We start from the raw sequence: 24,767 nt of genomic DNA on the forward strand, positions 1-24,767 counted from the left end.
CTGGGCAACCTTCTGAGCGCCACATGCCGGTGGTAGGTGGGGTGAGGCAAAAGTGAGTAGGGCAGCTAATGTAAATGTTACCTCTGTGCAGCAGGCCAGTTTCCATATCCACACACACCCTTCCATATCCTCCATCTAGGCAAGCAAGAGTATTATCAGAGTGAAAGGACATATTCCTGCCAGGCAAAAACTCTCAGGGAGGATGTGAAACATGGTTTGCGGAGGGTTGTGGCCAGGCAGGGAAGCCTGCGGGCCAGGCAGGGAAGCCTGGAGGGTCACATCTGGCTTAGGGGGCCTGTGGTTTCGCCATTCCTAGGCTAATGATCTTTAAGGTCCCTACCAACTTGATGATTCCATGAATTCAGGAGTGATAACAGGAGAGCTGAGCACTGAGGGGTGGGGCAGGGGAGGCACCCCATCACCAGAGGCTGTTTGGCTCAAGAAACAATGTGTCAAAAACACAACCCACACAGGCTTCACCATTTTCAAGCAGCCACTCTGCTTTAATGTTAGGGTGCCGTTTTTCAAGAAAAGTCTCTGTCCGAGTGAGAAGCTGTGACTCCACTCCCAAATAACAACCAGAACAACCCACCCTACCAGCTCTGCTAGCACCATGGGTATTCCTAAAGGCTGGTGGTGTTGGATCAATGCAAGCCCATTCCACAGGGAAGGGACGGGAGAGTACACAACTACAGCAAAATGCAATAGGAAAGGCGTTCTCAAACTCAGCTTGGCCTGACCAGAGGGTGTGCAGGTGTGAGGAGGAGGCAGTATCCCAGAAGCGCATTAAGCCATGCCCTGATCTGTGGCGGAGGCCCAGGGAGTCACAGCAGGCTGCCTTCCTTGGCTGTGGATCCGGCAGAAATGCTCCTTCCCCCTACTCTGCCATCCAAAGCTTGAAAGTCCTGTCATAAGAGCATGTGGCGATCAGCTGCCCGTCCAGGGAGATGTCCAAGCCCATGACTTTGCCCTCGTGTCCTGCCAAGGTTTTCAGCGGGGATGAGCCTGGGTGCGTCCAGACCTTGGCTGTGTTGTCGTAAGCGCCAGTAAGCAGGAAGTTGCCATGATTTGCTGGGTGGCGGGAAAGAGAAAAATAACAGGATGTAAAGAGGAGGACTAAGGAGGCAATATAGAGATTCACCACTTACAGCAGGGGTGAGGAACTACAACTCCCATCGTCCATGACCATTAGCTATGCTGGCTGGGGCTGATGGGAGTTGGGAGTCCAATAACTTCCAGAGTGCTACCAGTTTCCCCAAAGCCTTACCCAGAAGCCAACCATAAGCAGGGAACAGGGGGGATGCAGGAAGAGGGAGGGCGAGTGACAGAGCATACAGGCTATTCTCAAGAGCCAGTGTATTTGGATGAGGAGGGTGGGGAGCGGTATATATCTATGTCCTGGGAATCTATGTTGCACATGGAAACCATAGACAAGGTACTTTTCAGCCCATTATATATCCTCAGTTTCTGGGGAAAGGCCTTAGCAGATGCAGAGACTTACGTTCAAACTTCACTCCGGTCACCAGGTTCTGATGGGCAGGGATGGTGTAGATGCACTTTCTCTGGCGGAGATCCCACACTTTACAGGTGTTGTCGCCGCTTCCAGTGGCAATGTGGTACCTATGAGAAGTACGGGAGAGGAGGAACTTGAGTTTGCTTGCAAGGGGGTTGTTCCCAGTTTCAGCCCTATTCATAATCCTACATGATTATGAAAAAGCTTTAATAAAATATATTGGGGGAGGGGGGAAGGCTATGTACCCAGCATACATTTAAAGCACACGGCTTCTGCCAAAGAACCCTGGGAACTGTAGTTTACTAAGGGTATAGGGAATCATAAGCTCTGTGAGGGGAAAACTAAAGTTCCCAGGATGACTTGGGGTGGGAAATGTGCTTTGAATATATAGTGTGAATGCAGACTAAATTAGTTCCATTAATTTCAATTAATCTACTCCGAGCAGAAGTTAGTTGTCTGTGTGTCAATATTAAGACCTGCACCCCAAGAGGGGATGGCAAATTGGTTCTTACCCATTAGGGGAAAAGTTGATCCCATAGATCTCCTTGAGATGACCCTCCAAAAACATGATGCAACGCCCTGTGCGCAGATCCCACACGCGGCCAAATGCATCAAGGCCACTGAAAGGAAGAGGAAAATATCAAACAATCTTTTTCTCACATAAACCCCTTCCCGTGCTTCCACTCTGAATAAGAGGCTTCACTTAAAGCCATCTTTGGATCTTCTTTCCTCTTTAGTTGTCACCTAGGCTGGATGCCTCTTAACATCACTAAACAGGAGCCAAAGGAGCTTCTGTGAACCACAGTTGTTAAACTGGAGCAAAGCCTTTCTGCAATACAGCTTGGAGTGCCTCCCATGTTACTACCACCTCCTGTCTGCAGATCCAAGGTTTTGCAAGCAGGACCCAGATCTGACCTACCTGGCAAATCACATGTAGCAGAGTCTAATTAGCACACTTTGTTTGTATAGATTTAGAATATCTACAATGCACTTAAATCAAAAAGTTATCTAAGAGGAGTACAAAAACTGTAAGTGAAACATAGCTAAAATCTACAAAACAATTTAAAAGCAAATATACATAAAAGCCATTGGCATTATAAACGCACATAAAAATAAGCAGAACTTTAAAAACAAAGTAACTAAATTATGCACCTGGGTAGGCTTGTCAAACCAAAAAAAAAAGATTCAGCAGGTGCCTAGAACTATATAGCTTGCTTAATGTCAATAGGCAGGGAGTTCCAAAGCATAGTTATGTGACAATGAAGGATCGACTCAATTACAAACAAGCTAAAGCAAGAGCTGCCCAGATCAGAATTTGCAAATTAGGAACAATGATGGGGCAAATCTTAATATTACCCTAAATAGTTGAAACTTTTTTTTTAATGAGTAGTATAAACTCAGGAATACAGTCAAGCTATTAGGAACGAAGGAAGTTTCCTTGAAATGAGTCAGAACATTGGTCCATCTAATTCAGTAGTGTCTACACTGACTGGCAGCTGCTCTCCAGGATTGGAGATAGGAAGATAACCATTGGGGATTGAAGCTGTGACTTTCTCCACGCAGAGCAGACGCTCTTATCAAAGCTATGGCCCCTCCCTCATTAGAATTTCCACTCTGTGACTTTTAAGCTCCAGGAGCGAAGACTTGTGTGGGATCTTCTGTTGGTCCTAACCAGTTCTCTCTCTTTTCTGGCATTTTAGAACTAGCAGGAATGAGCATCATTACTGACTGGCTGATACTCGCTCAGTAACACCCCTAGGGAGGGTTAAGATTTGCATGTAGATTTACCCAGTGGCAGAAAGGGAGCCATCAACATGGAAGGCGATGTCGTAAACTCCTTTGCTGTGCCCCTCCTGGTGCAAGATCTCCTCCTGAGCCTCCAGGTCCCACAGGCGCCAAGAATGGTCATAGCTGCAGCGGGGGTGGGGGTGGAGAAGAGACAAAGACCCACGTGAATATCTCACAAGGCCCCAACAGATCGTCCCGCCCGAAGTTCAAGCAGGTGGCTGGATTGTCTATCCTGATCTCCACTCCAAGCTGAGACCATGGAATAAATCTAATCTGCCCCTGGCCCCCACAAACTGAGATGTTCAGCCAACTGATACAGGGATATGAGGAGCATTTAGGACACATAATTCAATTCCCTGCTCAGTTGCCAATCTCACTGAGGAAATATTGGGATCTTCAACTGCAGCTCCCTCCCATTCCGACCTCTCACTTTCCAGTGTTGTGTAATGAGTGCTGGGTTGAGTGGAAAGAAGTAACATATCACAAGGGGATATGTTTTTCTATCGAGGGCAGAATTCTTTTGAAGGTAACCCATGGCGGTGGTATTGCCAGTGGTGGCAAGACTACTAACAATGGAAGGCACTCCCTTTTTTTCCTTTCTGCCGCTCTCTGCTCTTCCTCTCCCTCCATCACATCATTTCCCTATTTATTCTCCTCCTTGCTACCCACAAGAAATTAGACCAGGTGCCACATGTGACCCTTTGGGCCACACCCCCTCCTCTGACTTACCAGGTGGTGCCCAGAAACCTGCCAGAGGGATGCCATGCCACCCGGGCTACTCTCACTGTGTGTCCCTCGATGTCAGCCACTGGTTCATCACTGAAAGAAACATAACATCTCATGGCAAATTCTTGATGGTGCTGGCTGTTCCATAAGTGAGACTAAAATAAAGAGGCAGTTTGGAAAACACAAGAAGTACCAACAGTGGAAGATTGGCAGATGAAGATGATGGACTTTTCGGAGCTAGCCAACCTGACTGGAAGAGTCCGTGACCAGAAGGAGGAGGATTACCAGGAAATTTAAAGACTATTCAGTTAAATATGTTAAGTTAACTTAATTGGAAAAACTGGCAAATATCAGGTAGGCTTAGGATTTAAATATGTAATGTGATGAATCAATATGTTTAATGCCGAACTGGGAAGAAAGAAAAGTGCTAAGTGATTAAGTTAATTTTATAAGAATATTGGATTTGGAAAACCGTTAAAATAATATACACTGAAATTCAACCAGGGGGATACGAGGAAGTCACTTAACAATGTTACTAAGATTGGTTTAAATACGGTTGAGATTTATGTTTGTTTGTCTGTCTAAAATTTTTTGGGAAAATCAATTTGAAAATAAATAAATAAAATAAAGAGGCAGCAATACAGAAGAGGAGAAAGGAAGGTGTCATGGGTGGATCCAGCTGGCTGGCTGGAGGACAGAGTGTGTGTACAGAAACTAATCTGCTGTGTGAAGGTAAAATTTACAGTAGCTACTCTACTCACCACTGGTAAGTGACCCCCCCAAAGGCTGCCCAGAAGAGAAAAGGGTTTCAGTTGTTACTGAAAGATTCACAGACTAGCTTGGCTTTATCCAATGACTTTATTAACAGCTTAGTTATAGTACACTATAAGATTTGTACACTGCTTGCTGCCTTTCAAGCCTAAAATATGTTGTGATTGGTCTTTGCAAAACTAGTTCACAAGGAAACAAACCAATGCTGTCTCTGTCTCTGACTGGCTGCAAAAATACACAGGCAGCTTGGGATGCTTCATGTAGGCTATTCCCCATTGTTCCCAGGGCTGCAAAGTACAAATATTAAAGTAATCAAAGGACATTCGAAACAGAAGGGAAAACCCTGACTGCCCAAGCAGACCAGTTGTGGCTCAGTAGTAGACACACTCTGCAGGCAAAAGAATCCCAGATTCAATCCCTGGTGTCTCCAAGTACAGCTGGGAAATCCTCCCACCTGAAACTGTGGAGAGCCACTGCCTGTCAGAGCAGACAACAGTGGCCTTGAGAGGCAATTAGTCTGGCTTGCTATAAAGCAGCTTCCTATGGGGTTGTATTCAATTAAGTTCCTTTCAGTGCAGACCCAATGAAATTAATGAACCTAGGTTAACCATGTCCATGCATTTCAATGGGTCTGCAACCCTGTGTTCCAAAAGAAAGCGATCGAATAGTGAACCAGTAACCGCATTGGCAGGGGGGAGTCTTAATACTTCCTCAAGTATCAGAGTTACTAGACCAGCTCCACTTACTGTAGCTGCTCTCTTCAGTTTGATTGAGCCCCCTTGCTGCTGGAATGATCCAGTCCTGTACACGCAACCCTGACTTTCTTAAATAAAAGGTGAAGGAACTCAGGGAACTCCAGAAGGAAGCCTAACCCAGTGGGGTTTGAATTTGACATCAATATAACAAGCCAGAGTGGCCCCAGAACAACACATTTTAAAAGCTCTTCTACATGTTCCTTTTGTGGCCGTGTCTTTACCTGCCCCATATTATACAAGATGTTAGGGGTGGGGCAGGTGCGGCTTGGCAAAAATGGCCCCATGGGCCATATCAGGTTCCCTGCCAGGCCCAGTCAGGCCCATGGGCCACAGGTCCCTCACTGTTGCAAAAGAGGGTCTTGAGTTCAACAGGTGGGAGAAAATTTATCACTAAATATGAGTTTGAGCAAAAGATTCCTGCATTGCAGGGGGTTGGATTCAATGACCCTCGTGGTCCCCTCCAACTTGACAATTATATGATTCTATGACCTCACAGGCACCCAAGACTGAGATAAGGAGTGTGAATTTACCGCCACTGATGCTTCTGCCCACGGCAACAGTATCTGACAGAAATAAACCTCTTCCCTGAGGCCCAATTAAAGAATCTGCGCTCTCTCTCTCTGTTTCCTTGGATAAGGCACTGACAAAATCAACTGCCTTCCCCAAGAGTCACAGTGCCTTGACTGTTGGAACAAACCCAGCTTGTCTGGGTGCTACTAACAAGGGACATAGCAAGACATGAGGTGTAAAATGTAAGACAAGTATAACATGAGGGAGAACTGGGAACCCCACAACTCCACAGTTTGGGCCGGGGGGCACAACCAATAAGCCAAGCAAACTCGTGTCTCTATAAAGCTTTAGAAACAGTAACACAGAAAAGAAGCCTCATTATAAGGAGAGAGGAGCACTGCTGGATCAGGCCCCAAAAAGCACCCATGGCAAAATAACTCTGGGAACTATAGTTCACCCGTACAGGACTATAATTCCCAGCACTTGTAACAAACTACAACTCCCAGGATTCTTTGGGGGGAGCCATGTGCTTTAAAAGTATGGTGTGGTCATGCCCCTGCCTCAGTCACTTGTGTTAGCTTTTTGTTTGTTGCAGAAGAAAGCTAAACAGGAAGCCATTCTCTGGGCTGCTTTAATATTTTTCTCTACCACCCGCAGCAGTCAATAAAATAAGGAAGGGAAGGCAACTGATTTTCCTGGGCCCAGGCATACCTTTCAAGACTCCAGAGTTTGACAGAGCCATCTGCTGCGCATGAAGCCAGGTTAACGTCCTTCTTGTCCAGGGAGATGGTTGCCTTGGGGTGAAAGACAATGGCTCCAACGTTGGTGTTGTGCCCTTGGGAACAGACGAGACAGACAGTTTGAGAGCCAGCCAATTTTAAGCTTGCTTCCTCTGTCTGAGTCTGGGCCTCATCCTATTGCTCCGAAGAGACTGGGAATCACTCCAAATTTGACTGGGAATCACTCCAAATTTAGTTTTTGTGCTAAATCAGGGGTGGGAAAGCTTGGCCCTGTAAGCCGAATGTGGCTCTCAAGGCCTTCCACTTTGGTCCTTGGCACTCTCCCCACACTAATTCACTCTTTCCCCTCAGGCCACACACTTCACTGTCCCTGCTTCACGCCCTTCTTGAGTGTCTTCTGCCAGCCCGGATTGCATCCTTGAATTCTGAAAATGACTCTGGCTGGCCTGAATGGAGCATGGCTGCATGCCAATAGTGGGAGGGGCCAAAAGCAAAAGAAGGTGGAGCAACAAATGCAGCTTTTCCCTTTGTATAGTAGGCTACCTGCTTTCACACTCCCAGTTCTAGTCTCCTTCCAGGCCTGATCAGAATTCAAGGACACACTCCACCCAAGTAAAAACACTAAAGCAGGGTTGGTGCAGTTTGAAGAGAGTCCCAAGGGCCAGAGAGGCTGTGAGGGCCACATGTGGCCCACAGGCCTGACGTTCCCAAGCCCTGAATTAGTCAGCAGCTAAGCAGTGGGCCTATAGGATATGACTCCCAACACGGATTATTAGAGTTCAGGCTGTCTTCGAGAGAGGAATGCCATCTCACCCAAGCCCAAGGTGGGGGGGGGGGGGGGAGGAAGAAGTTTGCACAGCACCACTCTCAAAATTCATAGCCTCCCACCCATGTAGCCTTATGCTCCTAATCAGCCATATAATTGCTCCAGTCATTTGAGGGAAGATAAGAGAAAAGCAGGTTGCTTTGGCAATGGGTGCGGTGGGAAGCAGATACGATACCTCGCAAAGTGTGGATGAGATTACAATCCGGCACTGACCACAGTTTACAGAGGCCGCTCCTGGGAGAAGAAAGGCAGAAGGAAAACTGACTGGCATTTTATTTTATCTTAAAATGTTTTCAATCCCTTGTCTTTCTGTTTTACAAACAAAACCAACCAAACAAAACCAATCAAGGAAGCTAAGAGTAAAAAAAAATCAAAAACATATAAACACCAAGCAAAATTCAATAGCAACACACACGCCAGTTGCAATATAACAAGTCTAAAAACAAAACAGAAGATAGCAAGTCTAAAAACAACCTTCAACAAAATGATAAAATGCACCCACAGCACTATCACTTTCTAAATACTCCCACAATAGCCTTCCCGAGCTTGCTAATTGCCGGCCTTGAACAAGATTACTTTCGGGATCCCTTCCAGCGCTACAATTTTATGAGTCTATGACTGCCCTCAATGGCTCAGGCAGCCTCTCCTGTGCACTATAGGAGAACCTAGCAGGATTGGGAGGGAGATAATGAAAAGCAGAATAAAGTTTACCAGCAAGCTGTAGCCAGGAGCTTGGAGTTGGGGCTGAAGTTGCAATAGGAGATAGGGCGGTCATCCCCAATTTGGCTGCAGAAATTATTCAAAGACTGAAAGAAAAACAAAAAACAATATTTTGCCACCAGAGGAACTGACGGGCTCACTAAAATGAGATGGCCCTGAGATGGTAAAGAAAAGAAATGACGTTTCCTGCCCAGGCTGCTCCCCCACCTCACCCCCAGTAGTGTTTTCTACTGAGCTGAATTGTTGGACCCATTTAGTGCAATGTTACGTGCTCTGAACTGGCAGCTGAATTCCAAGCAACCAGCAGAAATCTTTCCTTGCCCAGGTGTCCTTGGAGATGGAGATGCCAGGGAGTCAACCTGGGATCATCCACATTCAAAGCATTTACCATTGAACTATGCTGAGGAGGAGCAGAGGCACAGAAGCCTGCTGTAAGCTCATTTGAACCTCTGCATCTCGGGGGCCTTCTGGGCTGCAGCAGCCCAGTGCCCAGAACTTTTAAGTCATAGCAGAGATGGATCCCACTTACCCTTAGAGATTTGTGCAGCTCCTGCTTCTGGGATGTCCGTGTGGCCTCAGGGACCTCCTTGAGCAGCCGGGCTTCCTCCAATCGCTTCATTGCCCTGTGAAGGGGACAAAAATTAATGTAACCAGGTCTTGCCCATGTTCAACCCTTGCAGAGGCCTGCAAGTTGTAATAGTGACAATTCTTCTGCCATGTGCCATCTGTCTTTTGAGGTGGGTTTGAAATCCACCATTTCTCAACCATCACCACCACTCTAGTTAGGGACAACAGATATACAAGGCCTCATCAATGTTTGCATTAGCATTTCTGAATCCCAGCCCCTTACCGAGGGAGAGAGTAGTTGGCGATCCACAGTCTGGCTGTCTTCAAGGTATTTGGTCCTTCGTGGTACCAGGTTTGCTGATACTAAGAGAAAGGAAACATTAAAGGGGTGGGAATCTCTTGTGAGACTTGGCTAGTATAGTGGGCACACATTTATAGCTAAGGGGAAAGGTCAGACCCCAGTGGGAAAGTGTGAGCTGTGCATACAAAAGGTCCTAGGGTTTGTGAAGACTCCCATTTGAAACCCCAGAGCTGCTGTCACTCAGAACACACTTTAAAATTTATTACCTCCTCTTTTGATTTCTTGGACTTCTCATCATCTTTTTTGGTCTTCTTTAATGCGTCTGTGCCAACCACAGACAGAATATTACGTAGCCTGTTGAGAAATAAAGTGAAGATTAAATTGCCTTTGTTTATATGAGTCACATCAATGAACTGGAAAAGGAAGTGAGAGCAAGTCAATTTCATCCTCTCTCACCTCTCCCTCCTTTCTGCAGGGCCCTCTCCAAAAAGCGTGATGGGCTCCCCGAGGGCTCGTAAGCAGGCCTTGACCTCAGAGTCATCTGTGGAAACATTGATTTGCCTGGCCCGCTTCCGGCGCTCAAACTCTGCCAGGACCTCTGCCTGGCGCTCGCTGATGTGCTCTTCCAAGTCAAAAACTTCACCTGATCATAGTAGAAAGCCAAAAGTTACAGGAAATACAACCCCAACAGGACCCTACAAAGCCTCAACACTTGACCCTCACTTCGTAAGTTTGCTTCATTCCAATGAACCACAAGCAAAGAGCAACAAAATGTGGTATATGTTGCGTCACCTCTCTCTGCTTCTTGAGTGTCCAGCTCAAAGCTTATGTTATCAGTGAGGCCTGTGGCTTAAGACTTTGATCTACACCCCTCTTTTCAGCCAAAAGGGGCTCCCCAAATGGCTTAAAATCAAAATTCATACAAAGGCACAATGTAATTAAGGTATTGCTTGGGGGCGGTTAAGAGAGCACAATCTGTTATGGCCACTGGCAGTACACATTTTTATATCCAGAGGGAACAAAAAGGACCTGTAGATGGGCAGGAGCTAGCCAACAACCATTTCCTCCCCTGAAATGAAACCTAAGCAGAGTGTACCTACATTGATCTGCTGCCACCTGTGACACTCCTTCTCATCTAGTGTTTTGCTCCTTACCACCCCTATCTAGACTTAGATTATAAAGACCTCAGGGCAGGGATTTGTCTCTTGCTTGCTTTCTCCTGTAAAGAACTACAGTGGTACCTCGTGTTGCGAACCACCCCCCTTACGAATTCTTTGGGTTATGCGCTCCACTAACCCGGAAGTAGATGCCCCTCGCTGCGAACTTTGCCCCAGGATGCGAGCAGAAATCACGCTCTGGTGGTGTGGCAGCAGCGGGAGGCGCCATTAGCATGTTATGAGCATTTTCCAGTTACGAACAGACCTGTGGAACAGGTTAAGTTTGTAACCAGAGGTACCACTGTATGTATAAGTGATAGCATCCCTGGGATAAAGATAGCCTGGTCACATTTATCCATGGAATGATTACTACAATGCACTGTACTTGGGGCTGTCTTTGAAGATTGCTTGGAAACTACAGTTAAAGCAAATAAATGGGACTGGTCATGTGGAACCTATTTTGCCTGTCCTAAAGAGATACACTGGATTAAAGTTCATTGCCAAGCTCAAGCCAAAGTGCAGATTTTGACCTACAAAGCCCCAGATGGGTTGGGGCCAGGCTAGTTGAAAGATTACCTGTTCCCGCATGAACCCACCCAAACATTAAGATCTATTCTAGGTCCTACCACCCTTGGAAGTATGGTGGACAATGACACAGGCTTCTTAGTTGTGGCATTCTGTCAGCACCAGGTGAATGCCTTCTTTGCTTGCACAAACTTTTAAAATGTTCTACTGCAGCACGTGGTTTTATGTCAGCATCTCGTTTAATCTCCATTATGCTGTGTAATGCTTTAGTGTGATTTGTTTTAAAGGACTTCCTAATTTAATTGTAATTTTAGTATTGAACTGCAAGCTCTGAGAGCATTTGCTGAAAACAACCTGCTTACAAGCATTCTAAACAAATTATCAGCCCCACTTAGCAGTTCTTCCCTCCATCCTTTTCCTTCCATCTCCCAGTCAGCTCATTACCATCTCTTACCACTGGTGATATTGATGTTGCCAGCCTCAATAGCTGCTTTGACCGCATCCTTGCCCATCATCCCAGATTCCCCTTTGAGAAGACGCTCTCGCTCTTTCTCCTCCAAGCTCCCATAGAAAATTGGGGCTTTCTTGGCTGGAGGAGCATCCCCTTCATCTGAAGCCTTTGTTTTTGAACCCTGCAAGAAGGAAACTCAGCAGTAGCCTACATGGAGAAGTAAGAGAGCAAATGTGGATTTCCCCCCACCTGCTGTCATAGGCTGGCTTGATGCAGAGAACTGGGGAAGAAGGTTCAGAGCCAGGGGGACAGTGATGCATGGTCAGAGGGAGAGGAGGCAACAGGCTTTAGTGAGCAGGAAGAGACTTGGGGCAGAGAGCAGTCCAGACTGAGGCAGAAAAGGAGGCTGAAAAGGAATAGGGCCAAAAGGCAGCAACCAGCTCCCCTCCCCCTATACTCCTGACTCATGACATCTGCCCATATCTGACAGCCCCCACCCCATCAAACAGTACATGAGACAATTTTGTTTTGAATCCCAGCATAATGTTAATCATTAAGGCTAAAACCCTAAGCCCACCTCTGTGGGAGTCAGCCCTACTGAACTCAATAGGACTTTCTTCTGAGCTGACATGTTAAGGATTATACTGTTTGGTAATATATTTATTACAGTGACTAACATAAAATATTCCACAGGAACAGTCATATTCGTCCATGAGTATCATGCTACTTTAAAAGCAAAGGACTGTATCCATATCTTGCTCTGAGTGGGCCCAGTAAAACTAAGGGGCTTGAATTGGTTATGTCTATTCATTTCAGTGGGTCTGCTCTGTGTAGAGATAGCACTGGACACAATCCTAACACACACACACACACACACACACACACATATATATATATATATATATATATATATATATATATATATATTCTGGCATAATCTTCATGGACTACAAGCCCACTCTAATAGGTGGTTTTGCAACAACAACGTTTGTTAGTCTTTAAGGTGGCAAAGAATGCCTTGTTCCTTGTTATTTTAATGCAGCAGGAATATTAGAAATCTTAAAGCATAACATTCTGCCTTTTGTGGCAGAAGCCGAAGCGTTGAGTTGCACCCAGCTCCACTGAAAGAGTAGAACCACTGAAATTAACAGCCGCAAGCGAGTCATATTCATTAATTCAAATGAGTCCAACATTGAATTGAGCTTTAGTTGGATACAATCCGTTACGCTTTAAAAACTTTTACTACCCGCGTGAGGTTACGTTAGTCACTGCAGTAAATAAGTAGACACTGGCGTCTATTTCAAACAGATTTTTCATTTTATCATTTCTATGAAAAGATACACGTTTTTTAAACTAAGAAATCACATTATATCCCAGTTTCAAGTTCCCTGCCTTATTCACCACGGCGATCCGCGACGCAGCCATGGCGCTTTCCCAACCCCTCCTCTCAGACCGGGGCTCTGTAGTGGGGGAATCGCACACAACGGGCTCCCCACAAACACTTCCGGCACAGCGGCTAACCCCGCCCACTCGGAGCGCCACAGCCAATGATGCCTTTCCATTCCATCCCGGAGAGCGGGTCGCTCTAGCCTGCCTAGGAGCTCTATGGTTATGCGGAGCGAGACCTTCCGGGTTGCTGGCCGGCGACGTGGGGCATGGTGGGATCGAGCCTCTGGCGTTGGCGTCTGAACTAGAGGTGCAGGTGAAGAAAAGAGCGGGTTGCTGCTGCGCACGCGCGGGAGAGCCGCGGGGGAAAGGTGTACTTGCAAGATGCTGCGGCGGAAACCGACGCGGCTTGAACTGAAGCTGGACGACATCGAGGAGTTCGACGGCGCCCGCAAGGAACTCGAGGTGGGTGGGTGAGTGGGTGGTTGGTTGCGGGACGGCGAGGCGCTCCTTGCCCACCTTTCTTCGGTGGTGGTGTTGTTGTTTGCGCACTCTGCACATGCTTTGTTGTTGTTTAGTCATTTAGTCGTGTCCGCCTCTTCTTGACCCCATGGATCAGAGCACGCCAGGCACTCCTGTCTTCCACTGCCTTGGTCAAACTCATGCTGGTAGCTCCGAGAGCACTGTCCAACCATCTCGTCCTCTGTCGTCCCCTTCTCCTTGTGCCCTCCATCTTTCCCAACATCAGGGTCTTTTCCAGGGAGTCTTCTCTTCTCATGAGGTGGCCAAAGTATTGGAGCCTCAGCTTCAGGATCTGTCCTTCCAGTCAGCACTCAGGGCTGATTTCCTGAAGAATGGATACGTTTGATCTTCTTGCAGTCCATGGGACTCTCAAGAGTCTCCTCCAGCACCATAATTCAAAAGCATCAATTCTTCGGCGATCAGCCTCCTTTATGGTCCAGCTCTCACTTCCATACATCACTACTGGGAAAACCATAGCTTTAACTATACGGACCTTTGTTGGCAAGGTGATGTCTTAGAGATTCTCTTGTCCTTGCTCTCTCTTTTCTTTTTTAAAAAGCTGTTTCTCCTCACAAGGGGAGTAGCCATCCTTTTTGCTCTGTCCCACTCAGGAGGGTACTGAGTATAGTAAACAGGCGGTGAGGTAGAGCCACCCGCTGGGGTTGGATGCAATTCCCCCCTCCTACTATTCTTACTTGGGTGGAACTTGCAGAACCAAGCTTATAAAATTATTCACAGTATGGAGAAAGAACACCGGCTCCTCAGGGCTGCTATTTGCTTGTTTTAATATAAGGCTGTTGGCTGGGGAAAGGTCACAGCTCAGTGGCAAAGGGTTTTCTTTGCATTGAGCAGGTCTCAGGTTCAATTGTGAGTACTGTATCCCCAAATAAGTCTGGAAGAGCCTTCCTGCCTGAAACTTTGGAGAAATGCTGCCAAACAGGGTGGACAATACTGAGCTAAGTGGATCCAATGGTCTGACTAGGTAAAAGGCAGCTTCCTGTGTTCTGTGTTAGATGATCATAAGCTCAGCTGTAAAGCATTTCCTTTGCATGCAGAAAGCTCCCAAGTTCAGTCTCCCAGGTAGGGCTGGGAGACTCCCTGCCTGAAATCCTGCAATATTGTTGTTAGAGTAGACAATACTGAGCAATATGAAACAATGGTCCAATTTGGTATAAAACTGCTACCTGTATTCCTGTGCAAGAAGGTGTGTTTGTGCGTGCACAATAGCAGATCTAAATGCCAAATGATTCTTGAGGTTGCCTTCATGTTAGCCCCCTGCACTCACAAGTAAAGGTCTTTGGCCCCTTTCTGTGGCAGAACCTTTTGACAGCTTGCAGTGTCTTAAATCTGAAAGCAAAGAATCTGATACATTGCAGCTATATTTGAAAAAGAAGACATGTCATGGGTGGAGGAGGCACATATGTGATTGTCCTGGAGAAGTTTTCTTTAATCATGCTTCCCATTTGTTTCCACAGAGTCGTAGGAAGCGTGAGGAGGTGGACGTGGTGGGAGGCAGCGATGGTGAGGGTGCGCTGGGACTCAGCACTGATCATAAGAGCCGGGAGCAGATGATACATGACCGGATTGGCTACAAACCCCAGCCCAAACCAAACAACCGTTCATCTCAGTTTGGGAACTTTGAGTTCTAGAGCCCAAAGGGCGGACAGTGGCAGTGCCTGGTACCTGTGAGCTTTGGAAGAAAGCAGGAATTTTTTTCAGGAGCCCAACAAACTCCCTTTAGAAATAGCAGAAGAGACTGAGCTTCTCTCCTCTAGGTTTTAAATGGAGTTCCTCCTCCAAGCAGAGCAAGTCTTGCTTTCCCTACAAAGATGGGATCTCTGCCTTACTTGATGGTTTCTTTTGTGGAACCTTGCTAGGCTGCCGTGCTTAATAAAATGTTTGTTTTTAACTTTGCATGCTTCATTGTATAAACATGATAGACATTTTTACTTGTGAAAGAGACCTTGAGCCTTGCTGACGGGTGCCATAACAGAAGTGAAATTGAGCAATTTTTATTTTTTTACTTTGAGGTGGTTTTAGAGTGGGTTTATTTACAACTGAGAGGCCCTAGATTGTTAGCGGAAGAGTACAGACTGGATATGCAGAAGGTCCCAGGCTGAACTGCTGACATTGCCAGTTAAAAATGCTTCTGAGTTGCCAGCCTGGGAAATGACCATTTCCTGCCTGTATCCCTGGAGTAGACAAGGAGTGCGGAAGCTGTGGTCCTCCAGACGGTGCTGAATCATAGCTCTCATCCTCCCTGACCATTGAAATAGGCTGGCTGACATTGATAGGAATTACGAGTTCACCATTGTCTGGTGGACAGTGGCTGAATTTCGCCTGCTTTAGAGTGGACTGAACTGAGTTAGGTGGACAAAAAGTCTGACTTTGAAGCAAAATTGATTTGGGGGGCAATCACACTATATTCCTCATCTTTCTCACACAAAGATGGAGTTGACCACGGTTATGATCAATATGGTTTTATTTGCGGGGTGAAACAAGGTACCAAGATCTACTTGTTACAGAGATGCTCCAAAGGTGCAGGAGATGTTAGTGTTTGAGGATCTCCCACTCCCCCTTTTGTCTTGGGAAGAAGGCATTCTCTCTAAAGCTGCTGCATACTGACAAATTAATCTTCCTGCAAAACAGTATGCCACAAGAGGCTGCCTTATAAGTCCATGGGTTGCAATAAAATCTGCTCCTGCCTTTTGTGTTTGAATTCTGTGTGATCCATTCATAAGCAATGGGCTGTAGCCAATGTTAGTCCTACTCAGAGTAGATCCACTGAAATTAATGAACGAGACTAACGGGGGGTCCATTAGTTTAATTGAGTTTACTGATTAGAACAAGTGTTAGCTGGTAATGGTTTTCTGCAAAGAATTCTGGGAGCTGAAGTTTGTTAAGGGTGCTGAGAGTTGTTTTAGTTAACACAGCTGATTTTTGGTTCTTGCCAATAAACTGAGTAGCATAAAAATTATAGCGGGGATCAAACACTGGAGAGAAATCACAAAAATAATAATTCTAATAACATCTTTTGTCTTCAGAATTGACGGGTAAATCTCAGTCTAATTGGAGCTTACAAACAAAGGGAGTAGGGGAACTTCCATTATTGTTAGCAGGCAGGTTTGGTTCTGGAGTTGGGTGGCCTAACAGTGAGGGGGGTTTCTATTAAAGCCACGTAAAAAACAACGACCTACTTGATGTTTAGAACATTTGATGTTTCTCAATCCTCTCCCTGGAGGAAAAAAGATTCAGTTACATGAAAAGGCAGCCATGGCTTCCCCCCACCCTGCCCCAGTGTTGGGAGCAATAGCCCTCAGCAGCCTGTGTAGATGCTGGAAGGTTTATAAGAAGTAGGTGCTGAGAGAGATGGGGAGGAACAATCTCTGTTCAACTACAAAAGCCCTCACAGCATCCACCAGGCCTTGGTCAAAAGTCACAGGAAAGCATCACACCATTCCTTCAGGCAGCCATAACAGTCTCTGGATTGCTTGGCGTTGGCACTGCACATATTCTTCAGCCACTCGCGGAAGAGGTCCTCGTCCTTCTTCAGCACTAAGAACTGTCCCAGAACCACGTACGCCTTGTCAAAGTTTTTGTCTTCCAGTTTCCTGCCAAGTACTTCTCCAATGCCAGCTAAAGTACCCAGCGACTTGTCCCCCATGGGCTCCGCCATGAAGTCCTGACGCTTCTGACTGGTGGCCATGTTGCCTGCAGCTCTGCCTGCTCTCTTGCCTCAACCACTGCTCCCGCCAAAGGGTGCTGAGAGTTGTTAGAAGATCCACTGGTCTCCTCACAGAGCTACAGTTCCCAGAGTTCCCTGTGAAGAGGGATTGATAAACCGCTCTGGGAGCAGAAAAGGGGTTCTCAGCCTTCTTAGCAAATCAGTTCTCAGGATTCTTTGAAGGAAGCCATGACTATTTAAAACAACAGTGTTTTAAATGTGTTTTGTGAATGTGGCTAGTATATATAAGGAGGCATCATCAAAATCTATCTCCTGCACGTGGTTCTAAAAAATGTTTTGACACCGAAATGCATGAAAGATGCTTGCCCCCCCCCCCAAAGACACTAGCTTCATGGTACTGCTAGGTGCTTTGAAACATTCCACACACATCCACAATTTCTATAAGATACATTCTGCTTTATTAGTTACATACACAGACTGTTCATCTGTACTTATATAATGTTATCAGATGGGCAATCTCAAACTGGAATTAATGTACATCTGCCATAGAATATTTTGCTAGAAGAGAGAGACAAGTCTGAAAATACATCGAAAGGCACCATTGTTTATTGGGCACAGTGGGGTATACAGCACCAGCAACACAATTCTTTAGCAAGTAAAATGAGGCCCCAACTGCACCATATGTTTAAAGCAATATCGCATTGCTTTAAGCAGTCATGATTTCCCCAAAGAATCTTGGGAAATTCAGTTTGTTATGGGTGCTGCAGTTGTTAGGAAACCCCTAGTCCTCTGTTAGCTACAATTCCCTGAGTGGTTTAACAGTCAATCCTTTTAGCATGGGAACTTTGGGATTATAACTCTGTGAGGTGAAAAGGGGGTCTCCTAGCAACTCTCAGTACCCTTAACTGAGGATCACAGGATTCTTTGAGAAGCCATGACTGTTCAAAGGGGGCAACTGGCAAGTTGAAGGTTCGGAGGTGGGAGGAAGCTGGAGGCCTCAAGTACACCCATGAAAACCTTTCTTGCAACTTCTCATGAGAACATTGCGGATCTTCACTCTCAGAGCTGCCACACTTCCACCAAAGGCACCCCACTCACAGAACATGCCAAGCAGTACTTGCCTGGGCAGAAATGGGTTTGTGGACCGATGGCAGGAAGCAAGCAGAGAGGCAGAAGCAGGCAGAAGAAAAAGGCTGGAATGTAGCTGCCACCAAGCACATATTGCTGAAATCACATGTTAAATGCACATAAGATGCAAATTGCCTGTTTTGTTTTGCTTCCAGTTATACATAAGATATAAGCCAAGATTAGGCACACTAGAAGAGACTGGTTTCCTCCCATCTATATAAAATGAAAGTTTAGGTCTCCTAAAGCTGGGAGCACACTGATTCTAGCATTAGGGCAGGGGGGGAATCTGTGGCCTTGCAGATGTTGGGACTCCCAGTTCCCATCAGCCCTAACCAGCACAGCCCCTGGTCAGAAATATGGGAACTTTTGTGCAGCAGTAACTAGTGGGCCGAAAGGTTCCCCATCCCTGTACTCTAGTATGAGCATCTTGCCTGTAAAGGGATGATTCAGAGGTTGGAAGTTGCTTACACATAGCTCAGTTACCTACAATCTACTATAGACTTTCACCTTTCCGAGTGACGTAGTGTATAGTGAAATGTTAAAAACACATAAAACACAACAGACCTGGGGAAGCCATTTGACTGTGACATTTAAACTAGGACACAGTTTGTTTGCTTCATGCTAAAGACAGACTGCATGCAGAAATTCTGTAATAACCTTACATCTCACTTTATAAAGTTACTAACTTTACTTACACAGTATTAATCATTTGGGGCACGTAGTGATCTTGGATGAAAAGAACCACCCACACTCAAAGCAATTTACAAAAAAAAAGGACCAGTTGAAGCAAATGGCTATCTAAATTCTACTCTTTTGTTACCTCTAAAGTCAATTTTTGCAGACGTCTAAAGCAGAAAAGTGGGTATGATTTTAATATGCAGGCACTGAAAGCCAAGCCTGCTCAAGAAGGGTTGCACATGCCTTCTAAAGAAATTATGCCAAAGAAATCAGTCCAAAATAGGGGACTTCCGGGGTGGCGCCATCGGCAATGGCGGACTCCCTCTGAATTGGAAGGACTAGCTCCGCACGAAACGGGTCTTTTCCGCTACGGTGAAGCGGGGACCCTTTTAAAAATCACAGGTGGATGAAGCCTGTGACCATGGGACTCGGCGGGCACCCTTAGCGCCCCCCCAACCCGCAAAGGAACCCACTAATGGGCTCCGAAGCAAAGAGGGGGAAGTGGCGTGGTGCTGTGAGTCAACTGCTATTTCCGTGGAGCGAAGCCGCACAGCCATTGCCGGAGAGTGCTGCCTTTTTCCTGGGACAATTTGGCTTCTAAAATAAGCACCCGTGAGTACTTAAACTTTGAACAATTGGGCTTTAAATAAGGACTGGCGAGCAGAAAGGAATTGGACTTAAAAAAATTATTTCAATTTGGTACTGAAACGGGAAGGTCTAAACAGGAAGTCAGCCTTCCGTTTCTTTGTAAACAGAATAAAGCAAAGACAACGTAAACTAGAGCTCAGAAAATCGCTTCTAAAGGATTGGCTTTCATCATTTAAAATTGTTGAACCCCCCTTCGGCAGCAGGAGAATAAGGGGGATCTATTCTGGACTGTTTAAACCTGCAGAAGTGAGTTTAAAGTAAAGTAACTTTCCATTGTCCTGATCCTGGAGCGGGGTGTCAGGACTGACGTTTGAAGCTCATTGACCAGAGACAAACGCTTTTGACAGATAGCTAAAAGAAGAGAAACATAGTGATTCCATTGTTTCCTTTCACACCTTAAAGGAACAAATATTGACAAAATATCTGAAAAAAGGAAACTCTGTTGCTAGACTTGTCTTTAAAAGAAAGATTAAATAGAAGTTTTCCCCCTAGAGGGAGACTGTGAAACTGTAACCAACTCCTGGGAGCTGGCAGCTGTTACAGATTATAATCGTGGGAATAGACATCTGACCTTCAGGACAATGTATTCAGAAGCTCTGTTGTGTGCTTTCTATAAAACAAATGCCCTACTGGAACAGCTACATGAGAAGACGAATTTGATGGCTGATTCGATTAGAAATTTTGAACAGGCAGTGGGAAATTTTGAACAGGCAGTGGGAAATTTTGAACAGGCAGTGGGAAAATATTTGGAGCCCACCCAGGAATTAAATCAGGAGTGTGCCCTGACACAACAGGCCCAACAGGAATATGAACTTTTGGATTTGACAAATGAACTTGGGAAAAGCCAGATTTGGAAAGAAAAAGTTTGGTTTGGTCTGGAAATGGGGGGTTGGATAGACCCTCCTATGCAGGGATGTTTGGACTTTTCAAGTCTGGCAATGGGCCGTGAGATGTTTGGGATTGGGGGGTCTCTCAATTTTGGAGGGATTTTGAAACATGTCTTTAAATACCACATGGAATTTAGTGTCGATTATGGAAAAGGGGCTGATCTGTCGAGAAGGGTCAAAAATATTGCTAAGCTGGAGTTTCCACGAGTGAAACGAGCAGGAGACAAGGGAAAATACAGTTACAAATATGAAGAAGAGCTGCGGAAGGGACATGGAAGAGACTTAAGGGCCTCGGATATTAGGATACCAGGTTAATGCGCCAGATTGATGGGATAATGAGGACTGACAAAACCCGGGACCAGGAGGAAGGGACGCTGGATGAAGATTGGATTTGTTTTTATTTCCTTTTTTCACCACTAGGACTGTTTTACAAAATTGATGAATGTTAGAAAAATGTTGGAATGAAATTACTTGGCTTTAGTAAAAATGTTTAAAGAATCATGCAAGAATATTATGGTTATGAGAAGTTGGTAAAAATAAGATTTAAGTTTTAAGTTTCAAGGTTTTTTATAGTAAGATAAGATTAAAATAGTTTAAGGTAATGTAATGACAGAATATTATGAAATATGGAAAGGATTTGCTGTGACAATTAACAACCAGGATACAAGGAAGGGGAGGAAGAGGAGGTCAAGGAAAGAGGGTAATGATAGTTGAGGAGTTGAGAATAATGGATTTGTTTTTAAATGTTTTTAAATGATGGCCGAAATATTGGGAAATTTTGGAACAAGAAGGAGACAAATTGAAATTGCAGAGTTTCGAGAAATTTAAAAACTAAGTGAGAGATTGGTTTCATTATTATCAGATAATGGAGGCATATAATTTGGATAAAAAAAATTGGCTTCCAGATGGAAAAATCAAAACTAGAAACAGAACTGCTAGAACCCAAAACTAAGAATTTGTCAAAAATGTATAATTTGCTGTTGAAATGGAATACTTAGGATGAAACGGTGAAATCTGTTATGATTAAATGGGCACAAGATGTAGGACATAATATTATGTTTGCTGACTGGGAACAGTTATGGACCACAGGTATGAAGTTTACGGCATGTAATGCCTTAAGAGAGAATATTATGAAAATGATATACAGGTGGTACATGACCCCAGTCAAGCTTGCAAAAATCTATCATTTGCCCGATAATAAATGCTGGAAATGTAAAGAAACGGAAGGTACATTCTTTCACCTTTGGTGGACGTGCCCAAGGATTAAGGCTTTCTGGGAAATGATATATAATGAACTGAAAAAGGTATTTAAATATACCTTCTTGAAGAAACCAGAGGCCTTTCTTCTGGGCATTGTCGGCCAATTGGTGCCAAAGAAGGACAGAACTTTCTTTATGTACGCCACAACAGCAGCAAGAATACTTATTGCAAAGTATTGGAAGACAAAAGATCTACCCACTTTGGAAGAATGGCAGATGAAGGTGATGGACTATATGGAATTGGCAGAAATGACTGGCAGAATCTGAGACCAGGGAGAAGAGTCGGTGGAAGAAGACTGGAAGAAATTTAAAGACAATCTACAGAAATATTGTAAAATTAATGATTGATAGAATGATGTTGGATAGCAGCTAAGGGGTTTACAGCTGTAATGACTTAAGAGAATATGAAAAAAGGGTTATAAATGGGTTAAAATCTAATGGTAAGGATTTGCTGAACCAATAAATTGAAGTGGAATACAAAAAAAGGAGGTATGAGGAGGTCCGGGAAATAAGCTAAAAGAAAATAAGTAAAAGAAAAAATGTATGTTTTTAACTGTTTTTATTTTGTATTTTTCTTTTTCATTTTTACTGTTATATTTCAAAAAAATTTAATAAATATTTTATAAAAAAATAAATGTTTTTAAATGTTTGTGGTGTATTTTTTGTATTTTTTTCCTTTTCCTTTTTCTCTTATTTTGAATTTGTATATGTATGGTTGAAAGTGGCTTTTTTTTCTTTTTCTACTTTGTTTTTCTTTTGTAACTTAAAAAAAAAAAAAGAAATCAGTCCAAAATATTTCCCTTACTGGTAATGGAGGTATAGACCTTCAGTCTTAAGTGTTCCCCTACAGAGGTGCTGTTTCATTTCAATTAGGACCATGAATGTGGTTGCAGGGAAGAGTTTAGGCAAATTATTTAAATAAAGCCTCTCTTATTATATGCTAAGCAACATAACAACATATTGAATGACCAAGAGTTAAATGATACACTGCTTTCATTTTTCGCTTCCAATAAACTTGCCCAAAGGGCTTCTGTAGACAGGGGTAGCCAAATGGTGACCCTCTGTGGATGTTGTGAAATCCCAACAGCCCTAGCCAACATGGCCAATGACCAGGGATGCTGGCAGCTGTAGTTCCAACAAGAAGTATGTACAGGGACCCTCATCTGCTACGCAATGCTTTACTACATCAGTGGCAACAGATTCAAGACATACTCAAAACAACGAACATCTAAATTAGTTTATGGAATTCACTGACACAGGATTTGGCAACGACCACTGGTTTGATGCCTTTAAAGGGAGATTGGTCAAATTTATAGCCAATAAAGTAATTGGTGGCTGTTAGCTAGATAACCTCTAGATAAAGGTAAAGAGACCCCTGACCATTAAGTCCAGTTGCGGACGACTCTGGAGTTGCAGCGCTCATCTCATTTTACTGGCCGAGGGAGCTGGCGTTTGTCCGCAGACAGCTTCTGGGTCCTGTGGCCAGCATGAGGAACCAGAGCAGCGCATGGAAACGCCGTTTACCTTCCGACCGGAGCAGTACCTATTTATCTACTTGCACTTTGACGTGCTTTCGAACTGCTAGGTTGGTAGGAGCAGGGACCAAGCAATGGGAGTTCACGCCGTTGTGGGGATTCGAACTGCCGACCTTCTGATCAGCAAGCCCTAGGCTCTGTGGTTTAGACCACAGCGCCACCCACATCCCTAACCTACAGAGGTAGAAATGCCTATGTGAATACCTGCTGCAGGGGAATGAGATAGTGAGAGGAGCCTGTTTGCTACATACCTTTTAATGCAGGACAAACTAAAGCTGATTAAAGTCCTATTCTGCTTCTGTGTCAGTTATTTCAGTTTGATGCTGTTTGGCACTTCCAGCTACACCTATGGCCTTCCAGAAGTTCCTGAACTACAACGCCCATCAGCCTCAGCAAGCATGGTCAACAGCCGGGAATGATGGGAGTTGTAGTTCAGCAACATCTGGAGGGCCAAAGCTACTCTACATCAAACTTAAACTATTGTTTGTTGTATTGAAGGGAAAACTGGCCCAGTCCCTCATGAGATGTTTTTCTTGCAAACTTCCTTGTTCCTTGTGAATAAACCCACCAAGGCCCTACTGGCTGTGTATTAATCAGCACAGAAAAAAGAGCTACATCCTTCATTAGCTCTAGTTGTATTTGTGTGGTCTGCTACAAGGCAGCTTTTGAATCTGTATATTAAGGGTCATCAAGCGAGCAGTGGCATGCAACATAGGCCACTGATTCCCCAACTGCAGCCTCCAGGTCGTCCTTCCTACCTAAGAAAGTAGCCTCTTGCAAGACATTAAAACAGATAATTGGTTCTTCACATTTGTTCCTTTTGGGGAAGGTAGGTATGCCCTGAATGACATCAACAGAGCCCTGTAACCCTTCCAGGAAAGATTTCTTACATTGTACTGCTGACAGGCTTAGGGCAGGTGTGGGGGAACCTTTGGCCCTCCAAATGTTGCTGAACTACAACTCCCATCAGTCCAGGCAACGAGCATGGCTAACAGCTAACAGCCAGAGATGAGAGATGTAGTTCAGCAACATCTGGCAGGCCAAAGGTTCTCCACACCTGATTTTGGGGCAGACACACAGCTCTATTGGTTGCTGAATTCTTTGTTTGCTCCAGGACTGATCAAAACACAAGGGGGACGACTCTACAATTCTATGATTCTATGACATAGTGGACTTTTTGGGATGCGGTTATGGTATTTCTACTGGGATTTTTGGGTATACAAAGCAGTTCACAATTATAAAATTTCATTTTGGATAGCCCTGTGCTAATAGTGTAAGGTACCACTTTTCCAGAAAACAACACTCAGGTGGTCTTCACCATCTTTCTTAAATAAATTAGGTTATGCCCTAAACCTACATTAGAAAAGAAGTGCAAGAAAGGCAAAAGTCACAGGGTTGCTTTGAAAATTAAAAAATATATTTTTTCAGCATCCTGAGACATGCACTATTATTTTGGGGCTAGATCTAGAACATACCAGGAATCACCGGCACAACCTGCACTTTCTTCTGGGATAGTGTTACTTCAGGGAAAACCAGTAGTGTTCTTAGGAGGGAAACTAAGTTTCTTGTGATGATTTAGACAGTCAAGGACATTGATCCCTAGCTAGCTTGCTGCTTGAAACTGCAAACTGAGATGCCTACCTGTAAATGAATTAACACAGGTGTGGGGAACCTTTGGCCCTTCAGTTG

At 44.8% G+C, this 24,767-nt stretch overlaps 2 protein-coding genes and 1 pseudogene across 4 annotated transcripts; 1 reads left to right on the plus strand and 2 right to left on the minus strand.

The window, feature by feature from the left end:
* Positions 1 to 475: 475 nt before the first annotated feature.
* Positions 476 to 12,876, minus strand: PRPF4 (pre-mRNA splicing tri-snRNP complex factor PRPF4). 2 transcript variants are annotated; one of them, XM_082208147.1, is made up of 14 exons: positions 12,743 to 12,876; positions 11,354 to 11,531; positions 9,674 to 9,860; positions 9,484 to 9,571; positions 9,200 to 9,279; positions 8,879 to 8,972; positions 8,341 to 8,435; positions 7,805 to 7,863; positions 6,775 to 6,898; positions 4,031 to 4,120; positions 3,302 to 3,424; positions 2,026 to 2,133; positions 1,502 to 1,620; positions 476 to 1,071 (listed from the first exon to the last, which is right to left on the minus strand). In XM_082208147.1, the coding sequence occupies exons 1-14, from the start codon at positions 12,773 to 12,775 to the stop codon at positions 878 to 880; spliced, it is 1,572 nt and encodes a 523-aa protein (XP_082064273.1). In that variant the 5' UTR covers positions 12,776 to 12,876; the 3' UTR covers positions 476 to 877. The 2 variants fall into 2 exon arrangements, with proteins under 2 accessions (XP_082064273.1, XP_082064274.1); XM_082208148.1 differs by having other exon boundaries at positions 12,752 to 12,850.
* Positions 12,877 to 12,960: 84 nt separating this feature from the next.
* On the plus strand, positions 12,961 to 15,167 carry CDC26 (cell division cycle 26). The gene is made up of 2 exons (XM_082208697.1): positions 12,961 to 13,201; positions 14,734 to 15,167. The coding sequence occupies exons 1-2, from the start codon at positions 13,121 to 13,123 to the stop codon at positions 14,905 to 14,907; spliced, it is 255 nt and encodes an 84-aa protein (XP_082064823.1). The 5' UTR covers positions 12,961 to 13,120; the 3' UTR covers positions 14,908 to 15,167.
* Positions 15,168 to 15,722: 555 nt separating this feature from the next.
* Positions 15,723 to 19,070, minus strand: LOC309524230 (barrier-to-autointegration factor pseudogene; annotated as a pseudogene). The gene has a single exon. The product of its transcript is annotated as a barrier-to-autointegration factor pseudogene (transcript).
* Positions 19,071 to 24,767: the final 5,697 nt, after the last annotated feature.

Source organism: Podarcis vaucheri, assembly GCF_965113315.1.
Source record: "Podarcis vaucheri genome assembly, chromosome: Z".
NCBI lineage: Eukaryota > Metazoa > Chordata > Lepidosauria > Squamata > Lacertidae > Podarcis > Podarcis vaucheri.

What these genes read in the sequence shown, in the direction of transcription:
- PRPF4 (XM_082208147.1), bottom strand. Translation starts at nt 12,775, where the DNA reads ATGGCTGCGTCGCGGATCGCCGTGGTGAATAAG. An exon ending in CAACATCAATATCACCAGTG is followed by an intron (nt 9,861 to 11,353) that starts GTAAGAGATGGT and finishes TACTATGATCAG; the next exon opens with GTGAAGTTTTTGACTTGGAA. An exon ending in CCAAGAAATCAAAAGAGGAG is followed by an intron (nt 9,280 to 9,483) that starts GTAATAAATTTT and finishes CCTTTCTCTTAG; the next exon opens with TATCAGCAAACCTGGTACCA.
- CDC26 (XM_082208697.1), top strand. Translation starts at nt 13,121, where the DNA reads ATGCTGCGGCGGAAACCGACGCGGCTTGAACTGAAGCTGGACGACATC. An exon ending in GCGCCCGCAAGGAACTCGAG is followed by an intron (nt 13,202 to 14,733) that starts GTGGGTGGGTGA and finishes TTGTTTCCACAG; the next exon opens with AGTCGTAGGAAGCGTGAGGA.